The 27,178-nt window shown below is 35.9% G+C and overlaps 1 protein-coding gene across 14 annotated transcripts in view; it reads right to left on the bottom strand.

Annotated features, from left to right (window-relative positions):
• The window catches only part of PARD3 (par-3 family cell polarity regulator), a 443,013-nt gene that overhangs the window by 200,031 nt on the left and 215,804 nt on the right, over nt 1–27,178 (bottom strand). For all 14 annotated transcript variants that reach the window (XM_030229752.2, XM_030229789.2, XM_030229776.2 and 11 more), the window contains 4 exons: nt 18,607–18,698; nt 15,550–15,633; nt 6,598–6,723; nt 4,863–5,242 (listed from right to left, as the gene is read on the bottom strand). In XM_030229752.2, the coding sequence (XP_030085612.2) occupies nt 4,863–5,242; nt 6,598–6,723; nt 15,550–15,633; nt 18,607–18,698 (682 nt within the window). The remainder of the gene's footprint in view (nt 1–4,862; nt 5,243–6,597; nt 6,724–15,549; nt 15,634–18,606; nt 18,699–27,178) is intronic.

Here is a 27,178-nt window from a genome sequence, read left to right as displayed (position 1 = left end):
AGCAGAAGAGCAAAATGTTCTCTAATAATATTCAGAACAGACACTGTCCTTCCAAGCACTTCAACCCCCTGGTTTTTTTCACAGGAGACTCTTTCTGAAGATCCAGATACAGAAGGATGACTGCTGAACTAATTGTCTCAGTGTTCCACACTGGAAACCAGGTTGTTTTTTTAAGGACTGAACCTCATGTAAGACTTGAACAGCAAATATGTTCTTACTGTAAGGGGCATCACTAAACTAACCAAGATCATTTTACTGCTCCTGGTTTTAGCCCCATATTTTCAGAATTTGTGCACATGTAGTCAGACTTACTGTACATGCAAATGACTGCTTAGAAGGCTGACTGCTCAGCTGTCTACAAAATTTCTGCAGCCACATACACAATCAAGACTAATTGCATGCCCATTTTTATGTAGTTGAGTGATTTGGAACAAGTGAGGGTTTTTTTCTCAAAGTACAGCTCAGACCACTCAAGAAGATCTTTGATCAACCTAATAGAAATGTTCTTTTCCCCTTATGCTACAGCCTGCTAATGGTGATCACAAGTGGTTTTAAAAAATGGAAAGATGAAACTGATGCAGTTTATGCTTCTTCAGTGACTAATAATGCTCAAAATTATTCGCTTCACTTTTGAATCTCATTTCTCAAGGTCAGTGAAGTAATTTAGGCATCTACACACTTCATTTCAAAACTGACAAACACTCTGCATCTGAACAGGAATTTCAAGAGAACATATCACTTCAAAAGAAATTTTAAACAAAAATTTAAAATGTCAGTTCAAAGTCTGGCTTTGATTCTGTGTGGGGAAAACAGGAGAGTATAATGAAAAATGCATATAAATCTGTACACTTCAGATCCATGATGCAGGATATCTTACAGACAAGTTCAGGGTCCTGTCTTTTACACTCATATATGAATCCAAGCAAAGCAAGTAACTGCCCATAGATGAGCTCCACTCCACAGCAAATATGATGCCATTTCAAATTAGCATACTCCCAAACTATCTATGCCAACTTATTTGTGTCTCTAACAGCTTCTTGCAGAAAGGAGCTTGGGTGCAGCAGGGCTGAGTCTCACTGTCCCATGGCACTGAATGCCCAGTCCCCGGGTGGCACTTGCAGAGTTTCAGGTCAGCTCTGTATACAAGTTGTAGCATTATTAACCTCAGTGAGGCCAACACCCCAAACAGGACCACAAGGAACTCTGAAGAGCAAAGTCTCACAATCCTGCTCACATCTACAATTTAACCATTTTTCTCTCCTGCACTGGGCAGAGGGGCCTCCTTGGTTTCAGGACTCATCTTCTAGAACAGGGCTGCTATGTCCTCTTTGTGATGGGGGCTGTGGTAACTGCTACAGCTTTCCTGACAGTTCTGTCACTCATTTCTTCCCCTTTCTTTTTCTTGTTTTGCAAGAGAGAGGCCAAAAAGGAAGAGATAATCACAACTCCCATGGTCAGTGGCTAAGTCACCCTCTGGAAGTGGACTGAAGTCCTGATGCACTGAACACTTCAGACAAAAAATCAGCAAAATATTGGGTGGAACTAAAACCAACTTAAGAAACATGAGCTCAGTGATGACATTTTACTTCCTGAATTTTATATTTAATTTAGCTATACAAACATGTAGTTATAGATAGAAATCATATGATGCAATGAGCATTATATTCAAGGGCAAACAAATAAGATTAAGCTAATTTCCAGACTGAGTACTTCAAGCTTGTCTTAGTACAGCAGCATAAAAAGCAGCAGATATGAAATGTGAGTAGCACAATGTTCAGTGGAAAAGCAGTCTTTTGAATGCTTTAGTGAGTATCAGGCTAAATGCTGTGAGTTACTAAGTGCTCAAAGACTGAGCCTTAGAGCCATTTGCTATTTAATTGGTTATTTATTATTTAGAAGTGTTGGACTAAATTCCTCTCAGTTGCATTGGTTCAAACACTTGCAGCCAAAGAAGGAACACTCTGGGAGTGTCCTGGTGAGCTCAAGGTTCACCTAACACTCTGGGTGTTCTATCAGTGGTCTTATTTTCTTTATTCGTTAGCTGCAAGGAACTAATTTTTTTTATTTATACTTACTGTGTATCAGTTTACACCAAAATGTATACAAACATAGGCTCACTGTCATGTCTTGCATTATCTTAATTTGTGTGAGCTATTAAGCTAGACTGCTATACAGCCTTAAATGACAGAAGAATATCAGCAATAACCCCTACATCTATATGCTAAAAGTTCAGGCCTTGACCTTTAAGGCAAGATAAACAGATATCCATTTTCATTTAGAAAAGCCAACAAACATTCCACATTGACTGAAACATATGACTGACCTTCTCTTCTGACTTTATTAAACTGCTAAATCCTATGAAAGTTCAGGTTATTTTAAAATGCCAAATCAGCAATAAATATTAAGAAATCATAATTACAGAAGCACATATTGTAGGGTTATTCTATGATTGTCACCCTATATCATAAAGCTTATGCAATATATAAAAACACAGCTGTAATAAAGAAGGTATGTCTATATTGAAATAGAGTCAATTCTCATATACTACATCCATTATCAGTATGTATAGGTTAAATGAAAACTGAATTCTAAGATGACACCTTGCATGCCTTAAGGCACCCCACAATGAGTTTTTAAAGTAATGATGCTAACTAACTGGTGAAACAACTGCTGCCTGTCAGCATTTGTTAAATTTGTTAAATATCTTTAAAGCCTGTATTATTACAACATCCCTCCTTGGAAATAATCAACAAAAACAATCAACATCCCTACTGAACTCATATTTACAACAAAATACTTGGGGCATCCTCAAGCACATTGTTGTATTCGTCACTCCATATGTGTGTTCTCAGAGTGATCAAATGTAAGTCAAAATGGGAGGGGGCATGCTTCTTTCTACAGTGGATATCAACAAATGAAAGACAGCAATGATAAAAAGACATCTTTCCTTATGCAGATTTTCTTTATTTTTACCATGCATAAAACACAGTTTCTACCTTTATCTATAGCCTGAGCTAGGTGCCATCCCACCATAAGTAGTATTCTCAAATAAGTCAACTGTTAGAAACAAATATCCCCTTTAAACTTCTGAAATAAATTCTAAATACATTTCAAAGTTCTTACTTTGAAAGTGAGAACTTTGTAAGAGCCATCAAGCTCCTCTGGTATGAACTAGATGTTAAAGCATCTTGGAGATCACTTTTCAGCAACAGGTAGCATGCATCTTCTTTACTCCAAACCTACCTAAGATATTAGTGCCAGCAGGGATAAATTACACTATAGCCTTGGGGGGAGTATTTCTGAAAGAGCATCCAGGGCAAGATGACCAAATATAACATCGTATCACAGTCAGAAATCCATAAAATGCCAAATTATGTTCTTGCATCTAATGAGGAGCTGTAACACTATACTTGTTTCACACAAAAATATTGTGGTCCCAAATTATATATTTATTTGTTGGCTTTTAAATAATATGAAATATTTAGTTCCACTTCTGTTTGAGAATTCTTTTATGTACTGTCCAAGTAATACTTCTAAAGACTTCCACAGACACAAAAAACCCAGGTAAAAATCACTGTAGTGACTGAGAGCATATTTATAAGCACACCGATTCCTTACTCAACCAATAACTGCAAGTTTTTCCAAGTAGGCTGATCTGAGCTGATGGCCTAGAGAAATTCTTGAAGGAGCATCAACAACAGAAGCAAACTGTCAACTCAACCTTATGTCATGCAAGTTTGTAGAGCTTAAAATTCAGCAACCAGAAAGAAGCAATCTGGTAGTTCATACGAAGTTCATAGAAAGGAAAGCATAATGATAATGTGACAAGTAGCCTGGTACCTGTGAAACTGTAAAATCTCTACCAGTCAATGCACTGTCTTCAATGTCTTTCAATAAAAAGGTTATTAATAAATAACATCATTAAGCACTTCAGAGTATCTTACGGAGAATGCACCCCAAGTTCATGGAGAATACTGTCATATGGGTAAACTTTCTGCTGTGTAATGAAATTACTGTTCTTGTTGCTAGAGACCAAATTACAGCTAATCTTAAACATGTTCATTTGAATACCATAAAGTTTACAGCATGTATAATCCTTTAAAAAAATCATTTCCCAAGAGCTAAGAATACTGCCATCTAAATGTCATTTTATTATACTTCCAACTATCTTAAAAGCATCTACACATTAACTACAAAAAAATACCAAATTTTCTCACATCATAAAAATTTCATGGATGTACCAAAGCATCTACATGTGCACATATAACACAGATGTTGAGATAAGCACACACTACTTAAAATAGTGTCTCACACCCCCATTCAAATTATATTAGCATAAGGGCCAAGACAGGAAATATCACATTACATCTCGACCAAAGGTTTCAACATCTCAGTGGAAAAAAATTAAAGCTTTAGCTGGAAATTAGAATGTCCAATTTACCAAGTGAATCCAAAACACTCTTAAAATCTAAAGGCAAAACTCAATTTCAAAAGTCTTAACTGTGAAGTGCAGAACATGGGCCATTTTTGCTTAGTTGTTTACATTAAATAGTTCACCACTCCCTGGGTCTTAGCCAACAGAATTGGAGGCATTTACTGCACTACTTTATTAGCTGAGAAACAGAAAAAAATGCTAAAGCACTCCTCAAAATGGCCTTTTGCAGGCATGCTGCACATGCTGAAGGCAGGGTGGGTGTCCTGGGCCTGCTCTCAGGGACAACTCAGTGCCTTGGCTGCAAAAATTATCCCATAGCACTCCCGGTGCTCCTGCCAGCCTTCCTGCCCAGGACAGCAGCACTGGGCACACACACATACCCTACACACACATCTCCTGCTGCACGAGGAGCACACTGGTGCCTTACCTTTCCTTAGCTGTATACTGAGCCTCTTCCCTATCTTTTTGGTGTTATAGCCACTGTTGGCAGTGGAGGTGAGAACTTTCTGAGGTGACGGTACCAGGCCGGAGGGTGGTTTCCCTGATGAGTTGACGCTATGAGGTAGCTGTGAGTAGGAGTCTGTCTGGTCAGAGTGGTTTCCCACTCTAGACATTCTCTGTAAGGTGTGAAGTCCAGAATTGTTGATGCTTTTCCCCTCGGCATACTGGGAGTCGGGGCTGAAGCGGCTGGAGTAGAAGACGCTCTCGCTCTGGGACAGCTGCTCGTACTGCTCCTTGTTCGCCGCGGGGACCACGTGGAACCAAATGAACGGCGTACGCATGGCTTGGCGGAACATATGCTGTGCTCTAGGTTTTCAAGTGAACAGAAAATCAGCAAATTAGGACTGGCAGACTACGAGATATTATAAGCATAATTACTGATGTTAATTAAGCAACACGAGCTGACAGACACATTGCACTCAAGCATAAACCATAAAACTTGAATCTGTTCGCTCGCCTATTTGGTCTGCTTTCCGCTAAGGTTTACTGCTTTAGGGCAACACTATGGTTAAATATGCTTCATGACTAATGCAGCAAATACTGGATTCAGAAAAGCAACAATTTTAACCACAGCCGTGAAATGCAGACAGTTCTATAGCAGGACTGCAGTGCCCTTTTGTTTTGAACCCTGATAATTGTAATAATTGCAATAACTGTTACCACAGTGACAACAGAATTATTAGAAAGAAAATGACTAATTATAAAAGACTAGGTATTCCACAATTTTATAATTATATGGAGTCTTGCAACCAGTCTAGCTTACAATTCAATTTTTTTCAGCTGGTAGTGTGTCAGAATACAGCATTAAGAGATGGGGAAAAAATGCTCAGTCCTGTACAGACAGACACTGGTCTTCAAGGTCACAATCCAAAGTATACAAAGACAACAAGGTCTCTTCACAGTCTTTACAAACTGAGATCCAGAACCTTAGAACAAGCAGAGACAAGCTGCTTTCAACCATATGGTACAGGATGATGTTTCAATTCAGGTTTGAGTCAAAGAAATTAAAGCCACAATCCAAATATATATTAAATAAAAGATGATCAGAACAAATTATATTTGGCCCTCAGTGTGTTACGAATTTCAGAACAATATGATCATCCATGAAATCACTCATTACCTGCATACCTCTTTTCTATTTTTCTCTTTCTCTTACCTGAGTGTGAACTACAATCCCCGCTTAAAAGTCTTTCTGATTCATTTTGAGATTGTACCAAGTCCAGACAACCACTAAGCAAATATTTCTATCTCAAATTTCTCCAGGGTGTTTCTACATATACAGCACCTTTAGTTCTCACACAATCAAGAAATCACATATTTTTAAAATGTTAAAAATAAAGTCCTCATGTTGTCCATTTATATTGATAGTGCAAATATAAGAGCAAAAGTCATATCAAAATTTCAAGAAAAACAGATTACCAATATAAGAAGAAAAAGTCTACTATGTACAAAAACAATCAAAAGAGAACTGCACATACTCTAATGATAATAATTATCCTGGGGTTTTTTTAGTCTGTCTATATAAAAGCCACTGATGTCCCAAAGTGTATGTTTTCTTTATTAGAAAGGCAAGCTTAGAGGTTTCTTCCTTACCTTCCTCAAATTATTCCAAGGTGCTAAAAATCAAATAATGCAATGTAACATGCGGTAAGAACACTCACTGCTCAAATCTCCTGTTCCGCAGGTCTCCGTCATTAATCCTGACAATACAATCGTTCTCATGGAAAAGGTTTTCCTGCTCAGCTTTTCCACCCTTCTCCAGTCGCTTCACCAGCAGCCCCAGGGTTCTGGAACATTAACATTATTAATTATTACTATCTGAATAATTTGCAACATAGAAAATCCTACTGATTTATTATTTTACCATGATCACTACAGAAACTATATTTTAAACCATCTTTACCTCGAAGTAGGATAGCACAGTTTCAAATAACTTCAAGAATTATCTGATTTATTATCCCTTTTCCATAAAACAAAAAGCCTAGGTGTATCAAACATGTCAAAAGTAAGAATGAACAGGCTGTGGGATGAGAGCACATCCATTCTTGAAAAGGGCCAAGATTTCTGTGTAGTAAAAGCTCCAAGAACCACCATACATCTGAGAAAAGATATCTTTTCTGCTAGTTAACTGAAGCTGATTAGGTTTAACTTAAAATTTGAATTTCTGAACTAGAAGAGAATGCCACAGCTTTCACTACTCATTCTATCCAAGTGAAACATGGGGTCACCTCATGTAATAAGCAGCCTGTAATGAGGGGATGGATAGAGAATTCAATAATTTCATGAAGACCAACTGCTTTTATTTTTAAATCTTAACATTTTTAATAAAACAAAAAAGATGAAATTAATAATTTAAATGCTCTTTCTAAATTCAGAATCTTATCTTAAATTAATTGACTATAGAAAATTTCCATTTGATAGTCTTTGCCCAATGAGTTTGTCCCCTCTGTATCACGCTTACTCACAGTTATCATCTTAACGACATATTTACAGAGAAAAGGTAAACAAATATTCAACCTGAAATTATGAAAAAGGATCCTGAAGAAAGAACTTCTGAGGTACTGGCAGGATAGTTTGCAAAGTCAGTGATGTTTCTATACCTGAACTCTCTACCTGAAGGAGAACTCAATCTTCAGAATTATTCTTGCATCGACACTGCACTTGATTTTTTTTTTTTTTTTTAAAGAAGATCAGCTTCACAGTGAAAACCCACAGGATGTGGGATCAGTGGGTCAAACTCACATCAGCCAAGTCAACAGCATTACTGTTTTCAGAATTCATTTCAAGGCATGGCGAGAAAAATACTTGGTCCAAATCAGCAGGAATTGGAAGACCACAGATGACTTTTAAGCAGAAACCTTTCAGTGATCACAGCACTTCCATTCACACACAATACCTCAGAGTAAACGAGCAGTCAGTGGTGCTTAAAAGGACTCCTTAAGTGCTCAAAGCTTATGTACTCACTTGAGCACTTCATCAAACAGGTCCAAAAAGCAAAATTAATTTATTTCTTCCACTTTCAATTCTTCATTTACCAATTTATCACCAGCATAAGCAAATAATACAGTTTTTTTTACAGAATAGTCATACATTTTCTCCCACAAAGCAGATGAAGGAGTAGGAGAAATGGTCCTAGTAGTATTTCCATTTTGGAACCACCTAGAGACATTAAGATATGATGTTGCAAGGATCTGTAAATGTAAACAGACCATGAGGAGAAAAAAACCCATAAATTCTGACAACACAAATCATCATATGAAGCTTGAGTCAGACATTTGCATGACAAGAAACTCTACAAGTCCACAACAGTGGCACATTAACCTAATGACCATGTTGTACTACAATTACTCATTATTACATTATGTAGTCACAGGAAGTAAAACAAAACCAACTTTAAAATATTGATTCAATCCCTTTTTTCCTTCTGTTCACCAAAAAAACGTGCTGAAGGCAGTCTCAGATTTTTAAAACTGATAAGTAATTTTAAAGAAATTATGGATGGTTTGATAGTTCCATGAAGAACCAAACTAACAGTTATATTAATAGTAAAAATGAAAACTACTTGTATGGCTTCACTGTGCTATTTTTATCAGAATTATAGTTTTGACACATAGAAAACTGATGTGTTAGAAAACAAGTTTGCGACTTCTTCACTTTGTGAGCTGATGAATTTCTTTTGGGGAGACTGTCTTTGAGCCACAAAGTGAAGCTACTGTAACTCTAAATGGGGAAGAGATAGGCAAAGGAAATTATAAAATAGGGAATGCTACATTTAAGAGAAAACCAACAAAATATTTGAGCAAGAAAGAAAGGAGTTGTATCTACTCTTCTTTTCTTTCACTTGATGCCCAAGAGCTCTTTGATGCAGGTGCACTCCTCTGCAATGCCCAAAGACAATTCAGAATGTGCATGTGCATGCAATGCTTGCACTAGAGCATACAAAGAAACAACCAGAGGTGTTTGGTTTATATGGTTAACTATAAAAAATACCAAAATATCAAAACAATATCTACACAAAGTACAACAATCTATGTTAATATAATGACAATACACAACACAAAATAACGTGGTTATTTCATCCCAATTTCTCCATGTACTTATGATTACAAAATAATCGATCAATCAATAGTTTTGACATAGCATTTTTTTAAATGTTGCTTTCTACTGTCTCACATTCTGAATTTATATCAAATTATTAATGCAAGATGCACCTTTATGCATGGCTTGACATTTCCTAAATTTATTCCACTTAGGCTTTCAAATCGGTAAAAATATTACTAATCGTAACCAATAGTAGAGTAAGGGAACAGACAAATAAACTACCAGTCAAAATTGTAAATAATCTCATTAAACAAAGGCTACAAGTTCTGCTAATGAAAGACTGCTCATTTCTAACATGGCATATGCTGCTCGTGAGGATTTTGCATTTTAACAAATGTTAGAGCTAGGTTAAGCAAGGCATATAAAGCTGAAGTCACTGAGAGCAAATTCAAGGCTGGATGAACAGACTGAGTCAAACCTGAAACCAGGCTTCTCACAGTGCCTTTTCATTTATAATTTTTTACAAAACACATGGCACAAAAGATCCCTTTAGACACATTTCCAGAAACAATTTCTCAAATGAGGGTTTGCATAGCAGAGAAAACTAGAACTGTGGAAAATGTGTGTTCTTCAAAAATTAACAAAAGCCTTCCAACTTCCTACAGTATTTCCTCAGCATATTATGGCTAAATAGAAGAATGTGACTCTAAAAAAGACTTTCTGGGAATTCGTGTTGTTGCAGCAACTGGAGATAAACAGAGTAGACCTAATATTGCAAATATACAGTAACCTAAAAACAAACTGGATTTTTTCCCGTGCCATATGCCACCATCATTAATCCTGAAAAGTGGAGTTATACTACAGCTTCAATATTATGTTTCCTACATTAGGAAGACATAAATTTTGAAAGCAACTAAACTCATCTGGTATAAAGTACCAAAATCAGTATATACATTTTTTTAAACACAACCATGTAGCATACCAATGCATGAGTATATTTAAATTTGCTTAATTTTGTCCAGTTAAAGTAAGTCAACAGAGTTTCAAATACAAATTCTTCCATTACAAAACTTTTCAATTCCAACCTTTTCAAGAATGAGATTAAATGTCACATGAACCTTTGCAAAACACTCTGCAAGCTTACAATCCTGTTGAAACAATAATAAATAAAAAATTTCTACCTGTGCTGTTTTAGACTAACATTAGCTGACACAGAAACAGAAGGGAAACTGCCAAAGCACAGAGCTCAATCTTTGTATTTATTTTAAATACCTAATTGGGAATGTAAGCAGCTGAGATTATATTAGCATTTGCACCACTGTATTTCCATGAGGTTCATTACTCTAATTATACTATTAAAATAAACTCAGCTACATGTGTTAACATTTCAGTTCTCAGTATAAATTACAACCAATGATAAAACTAGAAATAAGCAGTGATTTTTTTTATTGACATCTAAATTGCCTGACTTAGTTGGGGTAGTTTGTGAAACGAGAACTCTCCACATGCCATCCAGATGTATGGAAATGATGATAATTTACCTTAATAAAAACTGACAGTGGAAGAAAAATAAAAACTGACACTGAGCATCTAGAATATGATTTGGCCATCATGGCCCATTGTATGTACAAACTGAAGTTATTTTATCTATTTACCTGCAAGTTAAATGTAGTGTAATCAAATCAGACAGAATAGAAAATAGCCAATTTAAATGTTTACGTTAAGTCGCTAACATGAAAAGGCAAAAACTAGATTAAGGTACAAAAATAAGGATTGATTGAAAAGCTGATGTGCAGCAGTTTCATGCTTACAAAGATCTCTGAAAAGTTCTACAAGACCATACACATAGTATAAAATTCCTAGATTCAGAGGTCAGAGTAGGCAAATTGGCTTATTTGTTCAAGTTAAATTATTGTGGCTACTCAATGCTAAATTGAACATCAAGTCCTTTACCCAATATTGACATCACAGCACTACTGTGGAGGCATATAAATTTCATGCCTGAAGTACAGAACCAATTCCCAATCTTTGGTAATCACTCCTCAGCTTTTTAGCTTGACTAATACTTCAAATTATGCTTATAAAACTTCTTAAAGGCTGAGATCAGACAGTTTGAATTCAGATACAAGAGTGAGGGAATGATACATTCACTCCACAGAGAATTTTTCCCCATACATATGTTTTTGAAAGCCATGGCTACCTTTGAGACTTAAAAGGCTGAAAATGCAGAAGAATAAATGGAGAGGCAGACAGCAAAGACCTCCTACTTGATCAAAGAGAATATGATCACTAGACAGGCACCTTGAAGGCAATATTGTGGACTCTCACTATAAACAATGGCCATTAGATATTACTTTCGTTTTCTTTGTACCTTGAGTACAAGACTAAAATTTTTACAGTGACACATGAGGTGAATTTATAAACCCTTGAAAATTACGGCTATTTCCAATTAAAAAAGAAAGAGTATAAAAAAACCTTCAAATTTCTAGATTTCTAGTAAGAGTAGTTAGGGTTTGTGTATGTTTAAACACACACCTTCATTTGAGGCTTTTCTTGCTTTTTAACCAAACCTGCTAAATTTGTCATTTAAACTGACAAAAATTCTCCTTTTTTCCTTTCTTTTGAGATTTCCTAATATTTTAAGACATTTAGATATATAACAAAAAACATTTTTAGCTGCAGGTTTTAGATGTACAGTTAATCGTGGATTTTGTGGCATATTTCAACAGAACAAAAACTGGCAGAGCTGTGCATACCTGTCTGTATCAAAGTAACTTGTCTGATACTTATTAGTGGATGTTCATTGTGGGGTTTTCAGATGAATATCCAAATCCTTTTCAGTTCTGCTTTCCTAAGTAGACTTCAGAGTAGACTTGGGACTATGGGACTCTGATTTCCATATCATTATTCACAGAGATTTCTGATGTTCTCTCATATATTCCTTGTGTCAATTGCATCTCTTTCCAAAGACAGACATGGCAGGATTTCAGAAGAGCAGCTAAGGTATAGAGCTTGAGATTTCAAAAGCAGAAGAGGCCATAAATTGGTAAATTAGGCTATAATTACTGTTGAGCTTTCAGAGAACTTGGTGCATCCTCACTTAAACATCAACAGAACATCCCACATCATCCAGGCTGCTCAAATGAGATTCTTAAGGGACTGTTTGCTCCTGTCTCTGAGCACCTAATAAGAAGGAAGGATTGGTGGTATGGTAATTTGCACAGAGTTAGAATTTTCTTTCCTTTCATAAATTTCTCTCATTCATTCCCTCTTTTTTCTACTCTTATCTGAACACGTTCCTACTTGCCTTCTCTTCTTCCTTTATTCTACTTTCATTTTCATGCCTCCTTTTCTGCTCAGCACTGCATCTATGCCATTGCAAAAATGTGCCAGCAGGTTTGCAAACAAAACTTTTATCCTTAAAAAATGCATAACCATAAGGTGATGAATATGTATACCCTCCTCCCTTTTGATAAGGTGAATAAAATCTGCTAACAAAATCATATGATCAAATAGGCCAATAAAAGACAGACACATTTCTAGAGGCAAAACCAGAAGGATAACAAAGAAACATACATAGAATTAAGTTTTACCATGTCTTTACAAATCAATAGTACTTTTCCCAGAGAAATACCAGGGTTTTCATTTTGAAAAAGTCTCAGTTTTACTGGAAACAGAAATAATTTGCAGCATCTATATAGACGAGGCAGAGACCTTTACAGATTTTGTTCAAGATCAAAAGTCAGTACTAAGAATATTCTTATTCCAAATCCCCAAAAGACCATGAAAAAGTCAAATATTTTCTCAACAGAAGTAAAGAACATTGTTATGGCACATATTTTTTATAGTTTTGAAGTGTTTCCTTAAGGAGAGATTTTCTGGTATAAATTTGTTGGTGGGAGAAGGCTCCTTATTGTATAGAGAAAAAAAGGTGAATTGCATAATACTTTTTCAAGCTATTGATTTAATAACCATTGCCTGTTGAGTAACATTTTCAAAAGCAGGAGAAAGGAACTATAAGAAAAGTAACTGAAAACACAGCATAACTGGAATTGAAGAGCAAGCAAATATAAAACAACAGTGGGACAGTGGACTAATCTATATGACAAATGACGTCTTTTTGGACATCCCCCTAAATCTTTACTCAGTCCTGTGTTTGGTTTTCTATAATTAGGTTTGTACTAAGCACATCCCCTGATCAAGTTATTATAAGCAGGGAGTTGTAGGTTGATTGTAGCAGGGAGAATTATTTTTTGCAGCCAGGGGAGGAACAAAGAGCAGCCATGTGCTACAGTGAGAAATAAGTAGGAAGCAGAAGATCCCTGCCATGCATCTGCTCTCCCTCTGAATCTAGCAAAAGGAGAAACAAGAGTGTCTCAACCAGGAGGGGAAAAAAAATTAATCAAATCCCAACCAATTGCTTCAAACCTGAACCTGAGCGTGTTCCCTCCCTGTCCACACTGGAGGCAGCTGGAGAAAAATTTGTTTATCCTACCTGAAAGCATGCAGAGATGTGGGTATGCAGACAGTAAAGCAGCAGCACAGCACACTAGAACCAATCCCAAGCAATGAACTCTGCTTTTCCTTCATTAGAACACACAGGGCATGGCAGAAAACTTTTGGAAATATTCTAGATCCTCCCCAACTCTGCTCCTCTGCACTTTTAAGACATGGGACCAAGTGTCTCCCCTCTTCAGCAGATTATTTTGTAGGGGGTCAAAAAACTCAGCAATTACACATATGGTCCATTTTTCAATGAAGTGAGTTCTAGCAGTATGAAAAAAAGGAGGATTCATTTTAGTATAAAAATTATTTCCTTTATAATAGAGTTTGCTTTCCCAGTATGTCCTGATTTGAAACATTTATATTTAAAACTGGCTTTCCTGCAGTAAAACTTTATCATATAATTTTGCATGACATAGTTATATTTCTTTTTTTTTTTAATTACATATTTTATTTCTGTGTTTATGGCTTTTTTCCTTAACATGGTCTCATTATGTATGAACAGTTTAAGCTTTGCCTCAGACTTGACAACCACATTCACAGGCTGGAAGCAAATTTTACTCAAGTTAAAATTCTTATTCAAAATGTCCAAATACATATTTTAACATCAGCATTATTAAACAAGTACTTAGTAGGCAGCTGACATTCTTAAACCAGTCTTTTCCTTGGCCTTCACACTGCTGAAATCCCAGATAACTGTGTGAACATTTCAACCATTTCTAACTCGATCAGATTTACTTCTGACTTATGTTTGAAGTACAGTTCACTCATGGCCTTTCCATCCCCACTCTGAATATACTGAATTTCAGATTATGAAGAGAAGAATTCACCACTTAACAGAAGTTTGCTCTTAATACTTTTTGTCCTTAGAAAAAGTAGCTTTAAAGTAAGACAAAGTACATTTTCTCATAATGCATGTCAGTGTATGAACAGTTCATACTCTTCAGGCTATGAAAGCATTGGGTTTCAAGTAACAAGTGCAAATAAAGCTCTTAGACTGTGTTTAAAATCCCATGAAGATATTCGCTATAGAAGGAAAAATACCTAAAACACTCTAGGTATTTCTGAAAATAGCATATTAATATTTGAGAGATACACTTGTATAGCAAATTAATTTTGTTAATTTGTTAGTTTTTAATTATAAAATTGAAATTGCTACTGGGACAACAGACACGAGACTATAACATCCCTTTTCATGTGCAAAGATTACTTTTAAGATACATATATTTGTTCCCCTTTAAGAGAGAAAATACAATGTGTACTTAAAATATGCAACCACAGTGTAAAATTTGCATATATTGCTGAAAAATTATCATTTCTCAAGGTACTTAAATTTTCAAATCCATCACTAATTATACAAAAGTTTAGCTTTTTTTTTCTGAGATTTTCATGACACTAAACACTAAACCTCTGCATTAGCAAATTAAGCATTAAGGATTATGTATTCTGTTAATTAATAACATCCCCCACATTGTATTTTTTAATGCAAACTCCTTTCTTTTTTTTTTTGTGAGTATGTAATCGAACTTCAGGAGTTTCAGCCTGTAAGGCAGGTTCACTTTTCCCAAACCAGAATGTTTCAACTGGTTTTGCTATTTCATTTTAACCCCAACAGATGGGGCAACAGGAAATGTTGAAAGTGTGGCAATTGTTTTCTCTCCTACTCTTACAAGCAAAAGCGTACGACACCTCTGGTTTAGACTCCTGCTGTTATTTGAAAACTTGTGGTTTAAACAGTACACAGGGAAATGTTGCACAAATATCCACCTGAATTAGGTCAGAAGTTAATAATTTTAGGAGTTCAAAAGGAAATGTTTTTATCCTTCAATTTACCCCAAGATTACAACACCCAATTCTAACTCCTTCTAAGCAGAGCCTTTGAACTATGGAATCCATTCTAAGCACAGAGCCAGTAAACTTGCATTTCTTCCTTTCCTGAACAGTGAGACTGCCTCTTGAAAAACAGACAATATTCTACAGAGGGCAAAGGCACACAAGACAGAAATTAACACAACCAAGAGAAAGCACAGCAAATCAGAAGGCAAAGAAAATCCCACACGATACGTTACCTTCCGCCTCGGGCACTGAAAGGCACTACATGGATTCCCAAAGGCCCGCCGTCATTGGAGACCTCGACGAGCTTTACCATATCACTGTGAGACAATGACCAATGAGGGAATGTGAACATGGACTGTGAAGGAACCAAAAAACCCCACACAAACATACACACAAAAACAAAACCATTCCAGAAGCCAAGTCATGGTGATGAAAGCATTGTTGAACACTACGTACCTGAAGATTAATCTGATGGCATGAAAGGAGATCAATCATCAAAAATACTTCAATTAATAGAACCAAGAAAAATATAATTTTTTTTAAATTTAGCTGAATACATAAAAATAGGTCCCATTATCATCACTGCATGCATAGTGCTTTATTTCTTTCTTATTCTAAAGTTAAACTGCCCATTGAGTAGAATTACCTTAAATGCCACACACAATTTTTCCTCAGAAACCTGAAAGCTCATCATAGCACTAGCATGCTTTACTTTTTTATCTTAGAGCCAACGCTAAATTTTTTACATTAGCTTTCCCATAACTACCTCATAATCAAATGAGAATTATTAAATTTTTAATTGGCTAAATCCTCCAGTTTAAAAACACATTGATCTGTATTACTGTAATTCCATTTCTTTTACTGGAAGATTCCTGCATCTCCTTACTAAGCTTCTAAAGTAAGTTTTAACTGTAACATTCAAAACCAACCAGACCTCCCCTGAAGCAACCATGTATCTACTTTTCAATTATAAATTTTGCTGTAGTGAGGAAAAAAGCAGCAGAAGAAAATACAGGTTCAGAAAGAGACATGTAAAAATTGTAGCAAGAGATTTAGACCAAATCTATTAATGTGTTTGAAACATGCCCACATCTGGAAAGGTGGAATATGGCCCATGAACCATAAAGAGCTATAAATACACAAATGAGAAAATATGCAAAAGCCAAACCTCTCAGTCAAACTGGAAGTGAGAGATCTGAACAGAAGCCACAATCTAAATTTGCAGCTTATGCTTCTCTCTAGCATTACATACTTTTTCCTTATTTCCTGGCACTAGATATATATACAAACAGATCATTGAAAAGCTTGTTCCTCATAAGAATACAAATAAAATTTAATCTCAAAATGGAGCAAAGAGCAAGACAAATTCCCTGTGATAGTAGTAAAAGATTTTCTACTTCCTTCAATAAGCTCTTGATCATATGGTGGCCCATCATGAAAGCTTGCAGCTCTTAATCTGTAATTTGAGAATTACCAGACCACATATGGTTGGGAAGTCAACACAAGTCCTGGGATACAGTTTGTTTTACTTTTGTCCTACATAAAATTTTCTAAATGTATTTTAAGGTAGCTTTTACATTTGCTGAATGCCTCAATTGGTGTCTGAATTTTTACCTTGATTTTTAAACAACATGAATGGAAAGTCTCTATCCTTATTGTCAGTGTTAGCTCAAGAAAGTAGTGCAACAACAGGAGAGCTGACAGACTTCAGCCAAAAAGGTGTGATTCTTCAGACATGGAGCAATGTTTTAACACTGAGATCAATACAGCATTCCATACTGCTCCATGTGCAGTTTCTGTACAGGCTGACTTAATTCCTTCTCACTGTATGTTAAGGCTAAACTGTCATTAATTAGTGTGCAGAGCAGCTCACAGGATTCAAGCAACTCCTCAGACCTCCAAAGGGAACTCTAAAAGACATGGTTTGCTATTGGTAGGCCTGTGATTCTCTATGATCAACTTTCTTCTGACTTTGCTATTACCTTAGAAGAAAATTAAGGGTTAAAAAAGAGAACAAGTGAGAACCTGTGTGATGCATCTGGAACCACATAATAAGTGGAAACACTGTTTAAATTTTTTTAAAACCCCACTTATTTTCCATGTCCAGCATACACCATTTAGCTTGTTCTAGTGCTTGAGTCAGTAATTTTTCATTTGTTCAAAATGCACATTTAACATCTTTGCACTAATTTTTCTTACACTTTTTCTTTAAAAAAAAAATTCTATCCCAAATTCAAATGTTAAATTTTTAAAACAGAAAAAAGAAAGAAATTACAGCTTCCTAAGAGAGATTCTTTCAATCTGGCTTTCTGATTTTCTCAGAAGTTTGGGCCAACTGCTTCAAACAAACATGCAAAGAAGTATGAGATCAAAACAAAACATAAATGAAGTAGCTTATGATAAGAAGTCAATAAGTTCCTTAAAAGCAACACCAGGAAGCATTACATTTGACAGAAGTTCTGCAAATTCTATTTAGGAAACAGCATTTGGAATTTACAATGTAACAGATTTTGTAAATGGAACCAAGTAAAATGCATGTTCTACAGCCTAATAGATGTCACCATGATCTTTATCTAACATTTAAAACCTCTGTACCTAATTCATAATTTAATTCAAAAATAGCAGGAGCAGAAGATTTAATTTTATTTAAAATTTAAGTTAATAAATTTAAAAGATTTAATTTAAGGCTAGAAGGGATATTTTCTCATTAACTCCATAACAAGGTATGGATCAGTTCTTTCCAATGAAATGCAAAAGGTCAAGTTTGCAGTATCTTTTGACTACATAAAATATCATTCAGTGATTGTATTTTTTAATTAGGTGGAGCTAACAAAACACCAGTTTTGATCCATTTGAAACTACGAGGTTTTTGACCACACAACTTGTGACTGTGACACATCTTCCTAGAGACTGTGAACCAGTAATTGGAATTAAGATTTTCCCCTTTGAAATTCTTGCCTGTTGATCTATTTGTACTAGCACTGACCCCTATTCCTTCTGTCAACTTTTCAAAGTTCCATCAAATAAGCATATTCTCTGAGGCAGAAAATCTACTGTAGCATCAGCACTTATAAATGTCAAGTTTCCAATGCTCATCTTTAATACAAGCTTTTTAAACTGTTTAAAATCTGCTTTTAAAAGATCCATTTTTAAAACCAAAATGACACATGACCTAAAAAAGATTGCCCCACTTTCTTTAGAGTAGTATCACTCATATTATTCTTAGTACTTCACTAGCTTGTGCTCAATCTTAAGACTCATTAAAACAATATGTTCTGCCAGTAACTTACTCCAGGGAAAAATTGGTAGCATTCTCCAAACCAGTGTCTGCATGTCCAACAGGCTCAACTCTGCTGTTGTCCTCCTCTGTTCGATCTTCATCCTAGATAATTAAAAAAACCAAAAAAAAAAAAAAAAAAATTTAAACCTACATTTAATTTTAATAACTCATTTTAGTAATGATTATTGGAGTTACCACATGTGCAGTGGAAATGCTTCCACAACTGTCTGAAACAGTTCTACATTGGTTTTGTTCATTTTAAACATTTTTGCAATGATATTTATAGTTTGACCAGTGTTATATCATAATTCTCCTACAGTTATAAAACCCATGCTACAGAAGCTATCACAGTCAGCATTTTTTTAGAAGGTTGACAAGCAAAGCACAAAATCAGCTGATGGTCAGCAGTGTTTGGGGAAACTCCTCCCAGGCTCTCCCTGGGCAGGGGGCTTGACTGAGCACACAAGGCAGATCACTGAGACTCATTTGCAAAGACTTAAAAACAGTATAAGAAAATGCAGCTTCTGTAAATCCATGAAGTACCAAGAGCTTTTTAAACATTTTATCACAGCCTTTATTAATAGCTTGCCAGAGAAGGCTGACATCAAAGAGCAACGTGAGGCTCTAACGCTAACCAATTTATTTTATTTTTAATTTCACTTTCCAAAAAGTACATATGTTATTCACCAAATGTATAACTTTAATGTCAAAGTTGTGAATGCTGTACTTTCAAATTTAGATCAGGGTAATTCAAGGATTTCCAGTAAGAAGCTCTAAACCCATTCTTATGTGTATGTTAATTATTGGAAGCTTACACTTTCAAATACCCATGTAATCAAAAAGAAAATATTACAGAGTGTGAACAGTAGGCTTCAAACACAGACAGAGCCAGAGCAATCAGGTCAGTGAAAGAAGACATGATAGGCTATGAGTTTAGCACACAGAATCAGACAACTTATTAAAGTATTGAAGAGATGTTAAAGGCAGGCAAAGACAGTTGGTAATGTCTAATTGAGATTTCCACAGGGAATCTGCAAAAGCAGGAGGCTGGATGCACCAGGCTTCCATGGGCTATGGACATGCCCTCTGCACCCTGGAAAGCAGCATGCTTTGTGGGGCAAATCTTGGAAGATTGATGATCCTGTGTCTCAAGAAGCATTAATATGCACCTCCTTGTCATCTCCCTCTGTTAAGCACAAGGTAAGTAACACATTTCAAAGGTTAACCAGCATCTTGAACCTGCCTAGAAATGTATATTTACTAATTTCAGTTGAAGTTTTATATGCACTGCTGCATAAAGTTTAAAATTAAATAAATACTCAAATATCCATGCCAATTCTAAAGTCACATGCAAAAAGGTTTATAAAGGAAAATCAGAACATTTGATGTTGTTTCATACCAAAAAAAGGTATTCCACACCTTGTTTCATACAGCATCTTGCAAATCACTGTCACAATGGGTTTCTTGGTTTGAAGTTAGGGACATTGCTGGTTGAAGAAAACTGTGTATTTTTATTGCAATGAAGCTATTACTAGCCTAAAGAGAACTATTTTCATCAGAGTTGCTGATGAAACCCAAGTTTGAATCTCACTTTTGACAAAAGGTCACCACAGATGAACATGACTTTGCTAATAATATGGTTTTTGACAAATTTGCACGTGTGGTTTTTCCAAGCAAACATTTAAGTATATACATACATACATACATACATACATATATATACACACACATATATACACACAGACACACAGAAGAAGAGATTGAAATAACATCCTATCTATTTGTAGATATGCCTCTGCCAAAAAATAAATATCTGGCTTTATGCTGTGTCATTTCAGCAGTCATCTATATATCTGCAATGCAAGCATCACTCATTTAGTAACGCTTGGGTCCTACACTTCATCACTTTTTAGTCCCAAAAGCTTTTCTCTTGACTATTTCAATTTTGTAAACAGAACTCCCCTTGCCCCACTCAGTGTTTGCAGCAGTCCTTTGGGCTTGCTCTTGACAGACCTGCCTTCAGTGTCCTCCTGGGACACAGCCCTGTGCAACACTTGAGCTAGATCTTTGTACAAACCCTTCTTCCCAAACCTGAGAGTATTTTGGCTCTTGTTCCCACCAGACCTAGGCCTCTCCATTTGTTGGACATTCTGTTTCCTTTCTTTCTGTCCCACCTGGTGGTCTGGAGGCTTTTCCTGCCAGAGAGAGGAGCATCCCTCTGCCTGACCCCAAGTGCAGCCAGGTCGAAGCAAAGAGCCAACTTAGCTGCCTCCTGTGCACCTTCCAGTCTTGGGGTATAACAAATCAGAAACTGCAAATCAAAAGCTATGTATAACAGATGCTATCTGGCACCACCACATCCACATTTTGTGCCTTTTGTTTTGAGAATCATAAGCACAGCAAGTTTTGGAACCACACTGACTGTCAGTTATCCAAGCAATTAAGAAACAGCAGCTCCCACACGCCTCTGTCTGGCTTTTCCTGGGCAGCAGACAGATCTGTATCAGAAACATGCATGTGCCCATAAATAGGTGCTTAGAGGAGCAATCATAATCCTAATGAAAGCATCACTGCCATGATCAACAGATGTATGATGTACCCTTTTAAAAATCTTTAATATTACAGTAATCAGACTCTCTTTTCTTCTCAAAATAACACAGATTTTGATTTACACTGAAGTGAACAGAGAGAAAAATTGGACACCTGCAGAGGGGTTTGACTTAAAATTCTGATTTACTACAAAAAGTAACTAACTAGCTGTGAAAATCTTTGCATCAAGCAATTATTTCTTTATTTGGAAAGCAGTTTTCTTCTGAAAGGCAAATTTGACCTGGATGAGGTAAACAAGGAAAAGGACATTTAACAGAGAAAGTTTCTGTGAACCCACTTGGATATTACTGCAGATATTTCTCAGAAAAAACTAACTTGAGCAAGTTCCCAAAAGTGGAAGGTTTCTTTTCTCTACATAAAACCACTGCTATCTGCTGAAACAAAAAATATAATTTTTAATGTACAGCTACTAAAGACAGAATGTGTTTTTCTTCCAAAACTGAAATAAGAGTAATTAAAAGATCTTTTCATCTTTATAGCACAGAGGAAAATTTAAAGCATCTCTTCCAATGTGTTTCTCCACATCTTGATGTGCTCAGAGTAAAATTTCCCACTGCTTGAAAAATAAAAAGAAATCATTATTTTTCTAAGTTTGTAATAAAATTAATGACTCAAAAACTGAAAAATTATCTTAACTGCTCAAAATGGACTATTAGTGCTAAAAGTTCTACCTATAAAATGGTCTATTTCACAGTTCACCTGCACAATGTTAATGAAATACATATGAAAAATTGCAAATTGGGTTTTTATTTTTGAAGACAGTCTCTCTATCACCACTTAGGATTACAAAATCTGCAGAGTTAAGGAATGGCAGCAGTATTCTTGTTAACAGAACCATAACCAATATATATGAACCCAAACAGTTATTTTAATTACATTTTCTCAGAAAATTTCTGAATTAAATCTGCCTAGCGTAATTTCCAAAGCCCAAAACCAGCACAGTTATCCCTGCCTTACTGGAAATTTTAATATCCATTACCAAAATATCAGCTCCTGCCTCCAGTAAATCCACAACTTCATTTTCAAAGTGAAGCTGAAATTCCAATTTCATTTCTGTTCAATACATTCCTCCTTCAAGAATATGACCAATATAAACTTCAGATATTATTGAGCTGATATAATACTGATAAGCTGTAATAATTTAATTTAATTATCTTTAGTAATACCATCTCTGAGTATGGTATTCAGCCAGCTCAGTCCCTCAGCAGTGGCTGTGGGGCCTGAGACCTGGCTGGAGACAGCACTGACTCAGTGAGCATCACAGGGAGATTCACCTTCCCAGGGAGCATCAGACACTGGCTTGTTTGTTTTCTACCATTTAGTTTTTTTAAATTTTAGCACAGTGAGTGTAAGTCCTGTAAATCCCAAACTGAAAGGATCCAACAACCAACAGGTGCTTTAGATTTTACTGCAGAGAAGGACAAGTTATCCATAATGACAAGCTCCTGACAATATTTTTTTTTCCTCAGCCAAGGCACAAATAAAATAAAGCTTTTGCTATTAAAATATGCCCTTCCCTTCATATTTCCCCTTTTAGTCTCCTGCACTTCTCTGTAATGATGATGGAAGAAGAGACATACTCGCTATTAGTCTCCTGGCAGCTGTGCTTCATAAATGTTTGTTTGGCTCTTGCAACATAAAGTAGGTTCTCTCTCTCTGTGTATGATCACACTTGATGGGAAACAGCTCCTAAGAGACCTCTTTTCCTGTGTCTTAACTAGCACAAATCCACCAGCATCAGGCTTTTGTGCTAATGTTCTCACTTTTTGATTAACTGGCCAAATCTCCAGAGAATGGCAATTTTCAATCAAGTCTGAAGAGCAGTTACAAAGACAACATGGGGGAAACCCAAAAAAATATTGAATAGAAAAACAGGCATTGCTCTCTCTTGAGCATACATATAGATATGCACAAATAATTAGGTGAGAGGTTTGTGTAATTCACAATAGCCCTGTACTTGGTGCACTGCCATTATCAGTAATACAGGGGGAGAGAAACCTTACATTAAATCATCATCCACCTAAACACAAAAAAAAAAGTATGCAAAAATAATTTCATCTTATGCATATATATATATATATATATAGACACACACACATATATGTATGTGTATATACACACACACACACACACACACACACACACACATACACAAGTTAATATTCTCTTTACATCTCAATAATCCCTATGTTACTCACGTCCTTCTGCAGGATGGTCACCCTGCAATTGGAAATGACAATATTCACATAGTTTTTATATGCCTCACTACTCTAAAATGAAATTTTCCTTGCTCAGTCAAATCAGTGAATAGATATGATATAGACATAGAGGAGTGCAGAATGGAAGGGATTTCTCAGGTCTCTGATGAGTATCAAATTCATTCCCTGCTATCACAGGCAATCATCTCATATTTCCCATTTATTAAACTGATCAAGCTGAGCCTTAAGCCTGGTTGGCTTTACAATGGCACTATTTCTGTTTTGAAGTGCCTTAAAAGGAAATGTTTTTACAGATTTAAAGAGAGATTAATTTGATTTCCTATTGTCCAAAAAGCAGAACACCAGAGAGCCAATGAATATAATTTGATACAACCTTCCTTTGGCAAACATATGTGACAATTCATTCAATTTTGAAAAACTAGCATTTTTTTCATTCATAATGACTTTTTAAAACACCTATTAAAAACCTGGCAATCCTAATAACAGCTGAACAAGTCCTGTGATATCCCAGTTATTTTGTAGTGTGTATTAATTTAGAGCTTCACTGAAGTCAGTGGTCTTTAGAGGCTCAACAACCTGTGATGCATCACTGAAATGACACACATATGTTCTGTAATGATTTGGTGGCACACACTTCTATCAGACAGCAAGACAGGCTGGTTGCAGGAGCACAACACAAATACTGCTTGGCCATGTAGCAGAGCTTCCAGTAAAAAAGATTTTTACTAGATTATGCTGCAGTCAATTCCTTTTACAGAAGGCATTGCAGACAGCACTGAAAAGTATGAGAGCCTTTTAAGAGCTTTAGTATGTCAAGCAAAAGGTTTTCCTGCTAGTGAATTTAACTTGAGACGTTTTGCTGCTTCTGCTTCTTCAGGAAAATCCTGGGTCTTTCCTTACAGTGATAGCTTACCAACAAATAGCAAGAAATGCATTAAAAGTCAAAAGGCTTTTTTGTTGCTGATCGAACATGCTTCTTAATTCATGCATCTGAATAATCTCTGCCTAGCAGCAGAGAAAATAATATTGATGATAAGGGAAAAAATTATTAGCCAAAAATTGCAAACACTCATGCACATTGGCAACCCCATACAAGGAAAACAGCACCAAATGGGATCTGACAGAAAAAATCTCATCAGTAATGTCTAAAGCACCACTGATTCTACAGCATTTCACAATGTGCACTGCAATCATATTTCACAGACTATATTTGCTGTTTGCCTAAAAACTACAGGGTTTGTTTTTCAGACTGATGTCATCCCACTCTGGATTGTTTCAATGACTTCTCCAGGACCACTGACAGTCTGGGGTGGGAGGCAGAGGGACGAGATGTGTTGCAATGCAATAGCTACCAGAACAAATCCATACATCTAGGTTCCTCTACAGATGGCAAGTATCAAGTGGATAACAAAAATATGTAGCTGTTCCCACCAGATCATATTTAAAAGACATTTTAGAGAAGACTCAAGTATTACTGGAGCACAAAACTATTTTTGTGTTCATTTTGCAACAGCTCCAAGTTCACATATAATGTGCACCACTAAAACACTCATAGCATATTAGAAAATAATAGAATGATAACAAAATAGTGCCCTAAGTTTCTGTTCACTGACAAATGGGTAAAGTGTTGCCAAACTGAAATTTAAAAAATACCTTGGTGATATATAATAATTATATTAAAGAGAAACTTAAAATGAAGACAATATTGGGTCCTTTCTAATTTCCTACACTGACTTGCTCTGTGATAGTGGCAAAAATCACTCAAAACTGCATTTCTTATTAACATGTTGGGGATAATATTACATGCTTGCAAAGACAAATATAAGACTCTTGGCTGTGACACTGAAAAGCAGAAATATTAAAATGGATCTCAAATGTCTCAGCAGCAGCTTAGGATGCTAAGCCACAAAACGCTTCCTGCTTAAAGCTAACAGATGTGCTTCATCTCTTCCTTTTCTTAGCACCTAGTAACACCTGCCCAGCATAACCTGTTTTTTAAGCATTTTATTAGATGCCAAGTATATGAAGAACTACAAAACTCAAGGCATTTCATCACATAATGAATTTGTGACAAAGTTCACTTACAGAGCAGCTTGTAAATAAAACCAACCACAGCTAACAAGGATAGCCAGAAAAGATTTGGCAGGACCAGACAAGGCTTCCCAGCACTTATAAGTGCTGCCTGTTGGGGAGCCCGCTAAAATTAATCTTTAAAACCAAACAGAGTGATAAAATCAACCAAAAGACTGGGTGCAACAATAAAGCACTAACCTCTCATGTGCTACATATCTGAAATATATAAAGCAGGGATTGTCACACTTTTAATATTAAGTGAAGCATCCAAAGAGCTTTCTGAAGATCTGATCAATAGTAAATTACAGATGTGTCCATCGTATTACAAAGAGAAGTAACTCTCTACCAGACCCATGTACAACCATTACAAATTACCTCAAATTGATTGTTGTCTTAAAAATGGGTTCATTTTGTGTAACTGCCTAGTTACAGTCTTTATTCCATTTTCTGGTTTTCCTCAGAGTTCAAAACATATCTGTTTCACAGGTGCAAGTCTGCTCTTTGTTTGTTTTAAATGAGGCTTATCTACAAAATATTTCCATGTTCAAATCTCTGAAATTTTATACTCTTCTCATATTATTCACAGATTGACAAACAGACCACCATGAACTGCCAGTGTAAAACAAATACTAGGGTTCGTATTAAATGCAGATTCAAAGTCTTACTTAGATGTCAGAATAATGGGAAGTATCTTTAAAGGAAATAGTTATCAGCTTTACTTGAAACAAGGCTACAATTATAGGCCAACGTATAATCAAATTCCCCTGCAAAGTTCAGCCCAAAGGCCAGGCCTGGTTATCATCTACCTTGCATAATGCAGGAATTACCTCAATTACAGAGACATCCCCACATGGTGAACCAACATAAGTGTAGCACTTGGCATGTAACAAACACACTCTGGTTGATGTCTTCATAGACAATTTATTTTCCCTTCCAGTGTGGTACCTGATACCTACACTGCTCCTACAGATGACCCCTTGCTAACTCATGTGATACCTGCACTCAGAGGGGAAACTGCCCCTGCTTTGGTAGAAGGTGCTTCACTTGAATTTTTGCACAACAGGGGTGACTTTAACTAAAGGAAGTCTAATTTTCTTTTAGAACTTGAGTTCTTCCTACTCCACAACACCAGGTAATACAGTTCTGGGATTTCAGAACCAGAAACATTCATTTGATGTGGAGAAGTTGATGTTTATGGAACTAAAAAAACTCCACAATACACTCCTAACATGGATTGTTACTATGGCATCCAGGAAATAAACATAAACACATATATAAGATACAAAAATAAATATAAAAACATATATAATATATACACATATAGATGATATAGATTAGATATAGATATCTTCTATATACATATAGAAGCTTCTAAATATACATATATATTTAGAAGGACAGAGCAACAAAAACATTTTGTTCTTAAGCTAGGAAAAAAAACAGATTACATGGCAGTGCTACAACTACATTGTGTTTGTTTTTTTCTGTGGAGTAGTCTAAAGTAGGTCACGTTAGGCACATCCATTAGCTCTCCTATAAATAGATCCACACTGAATTCACCTGCTTGTAACTAATGTAGAGCAACAGAATTTTAAATACTTTTCCCTTTAATCTGACAAGTTAGTTCATTCTGTATACAGACACCAGAAAAAAAAAAAAGTCATAAGTCCTGTGTGATTT

This window comes from Serinus canaria, chromosome 2, assembly GCF_022539315.1.
Source record: "Serinus canaria isolate serCan28SL12 chromosome 2, serCan2020, whole genome shotgun sequence".
In the NCBI taxonomy this organism is placed as follows: Eukaryota; Metazoa; Chordata; class Aves; order Passeriformes; family Fringillidae; genus Serinus; species Serinus canaria.
This window is presented reverse-complemented; position numbering and strand designations above follow the sequence as displayed.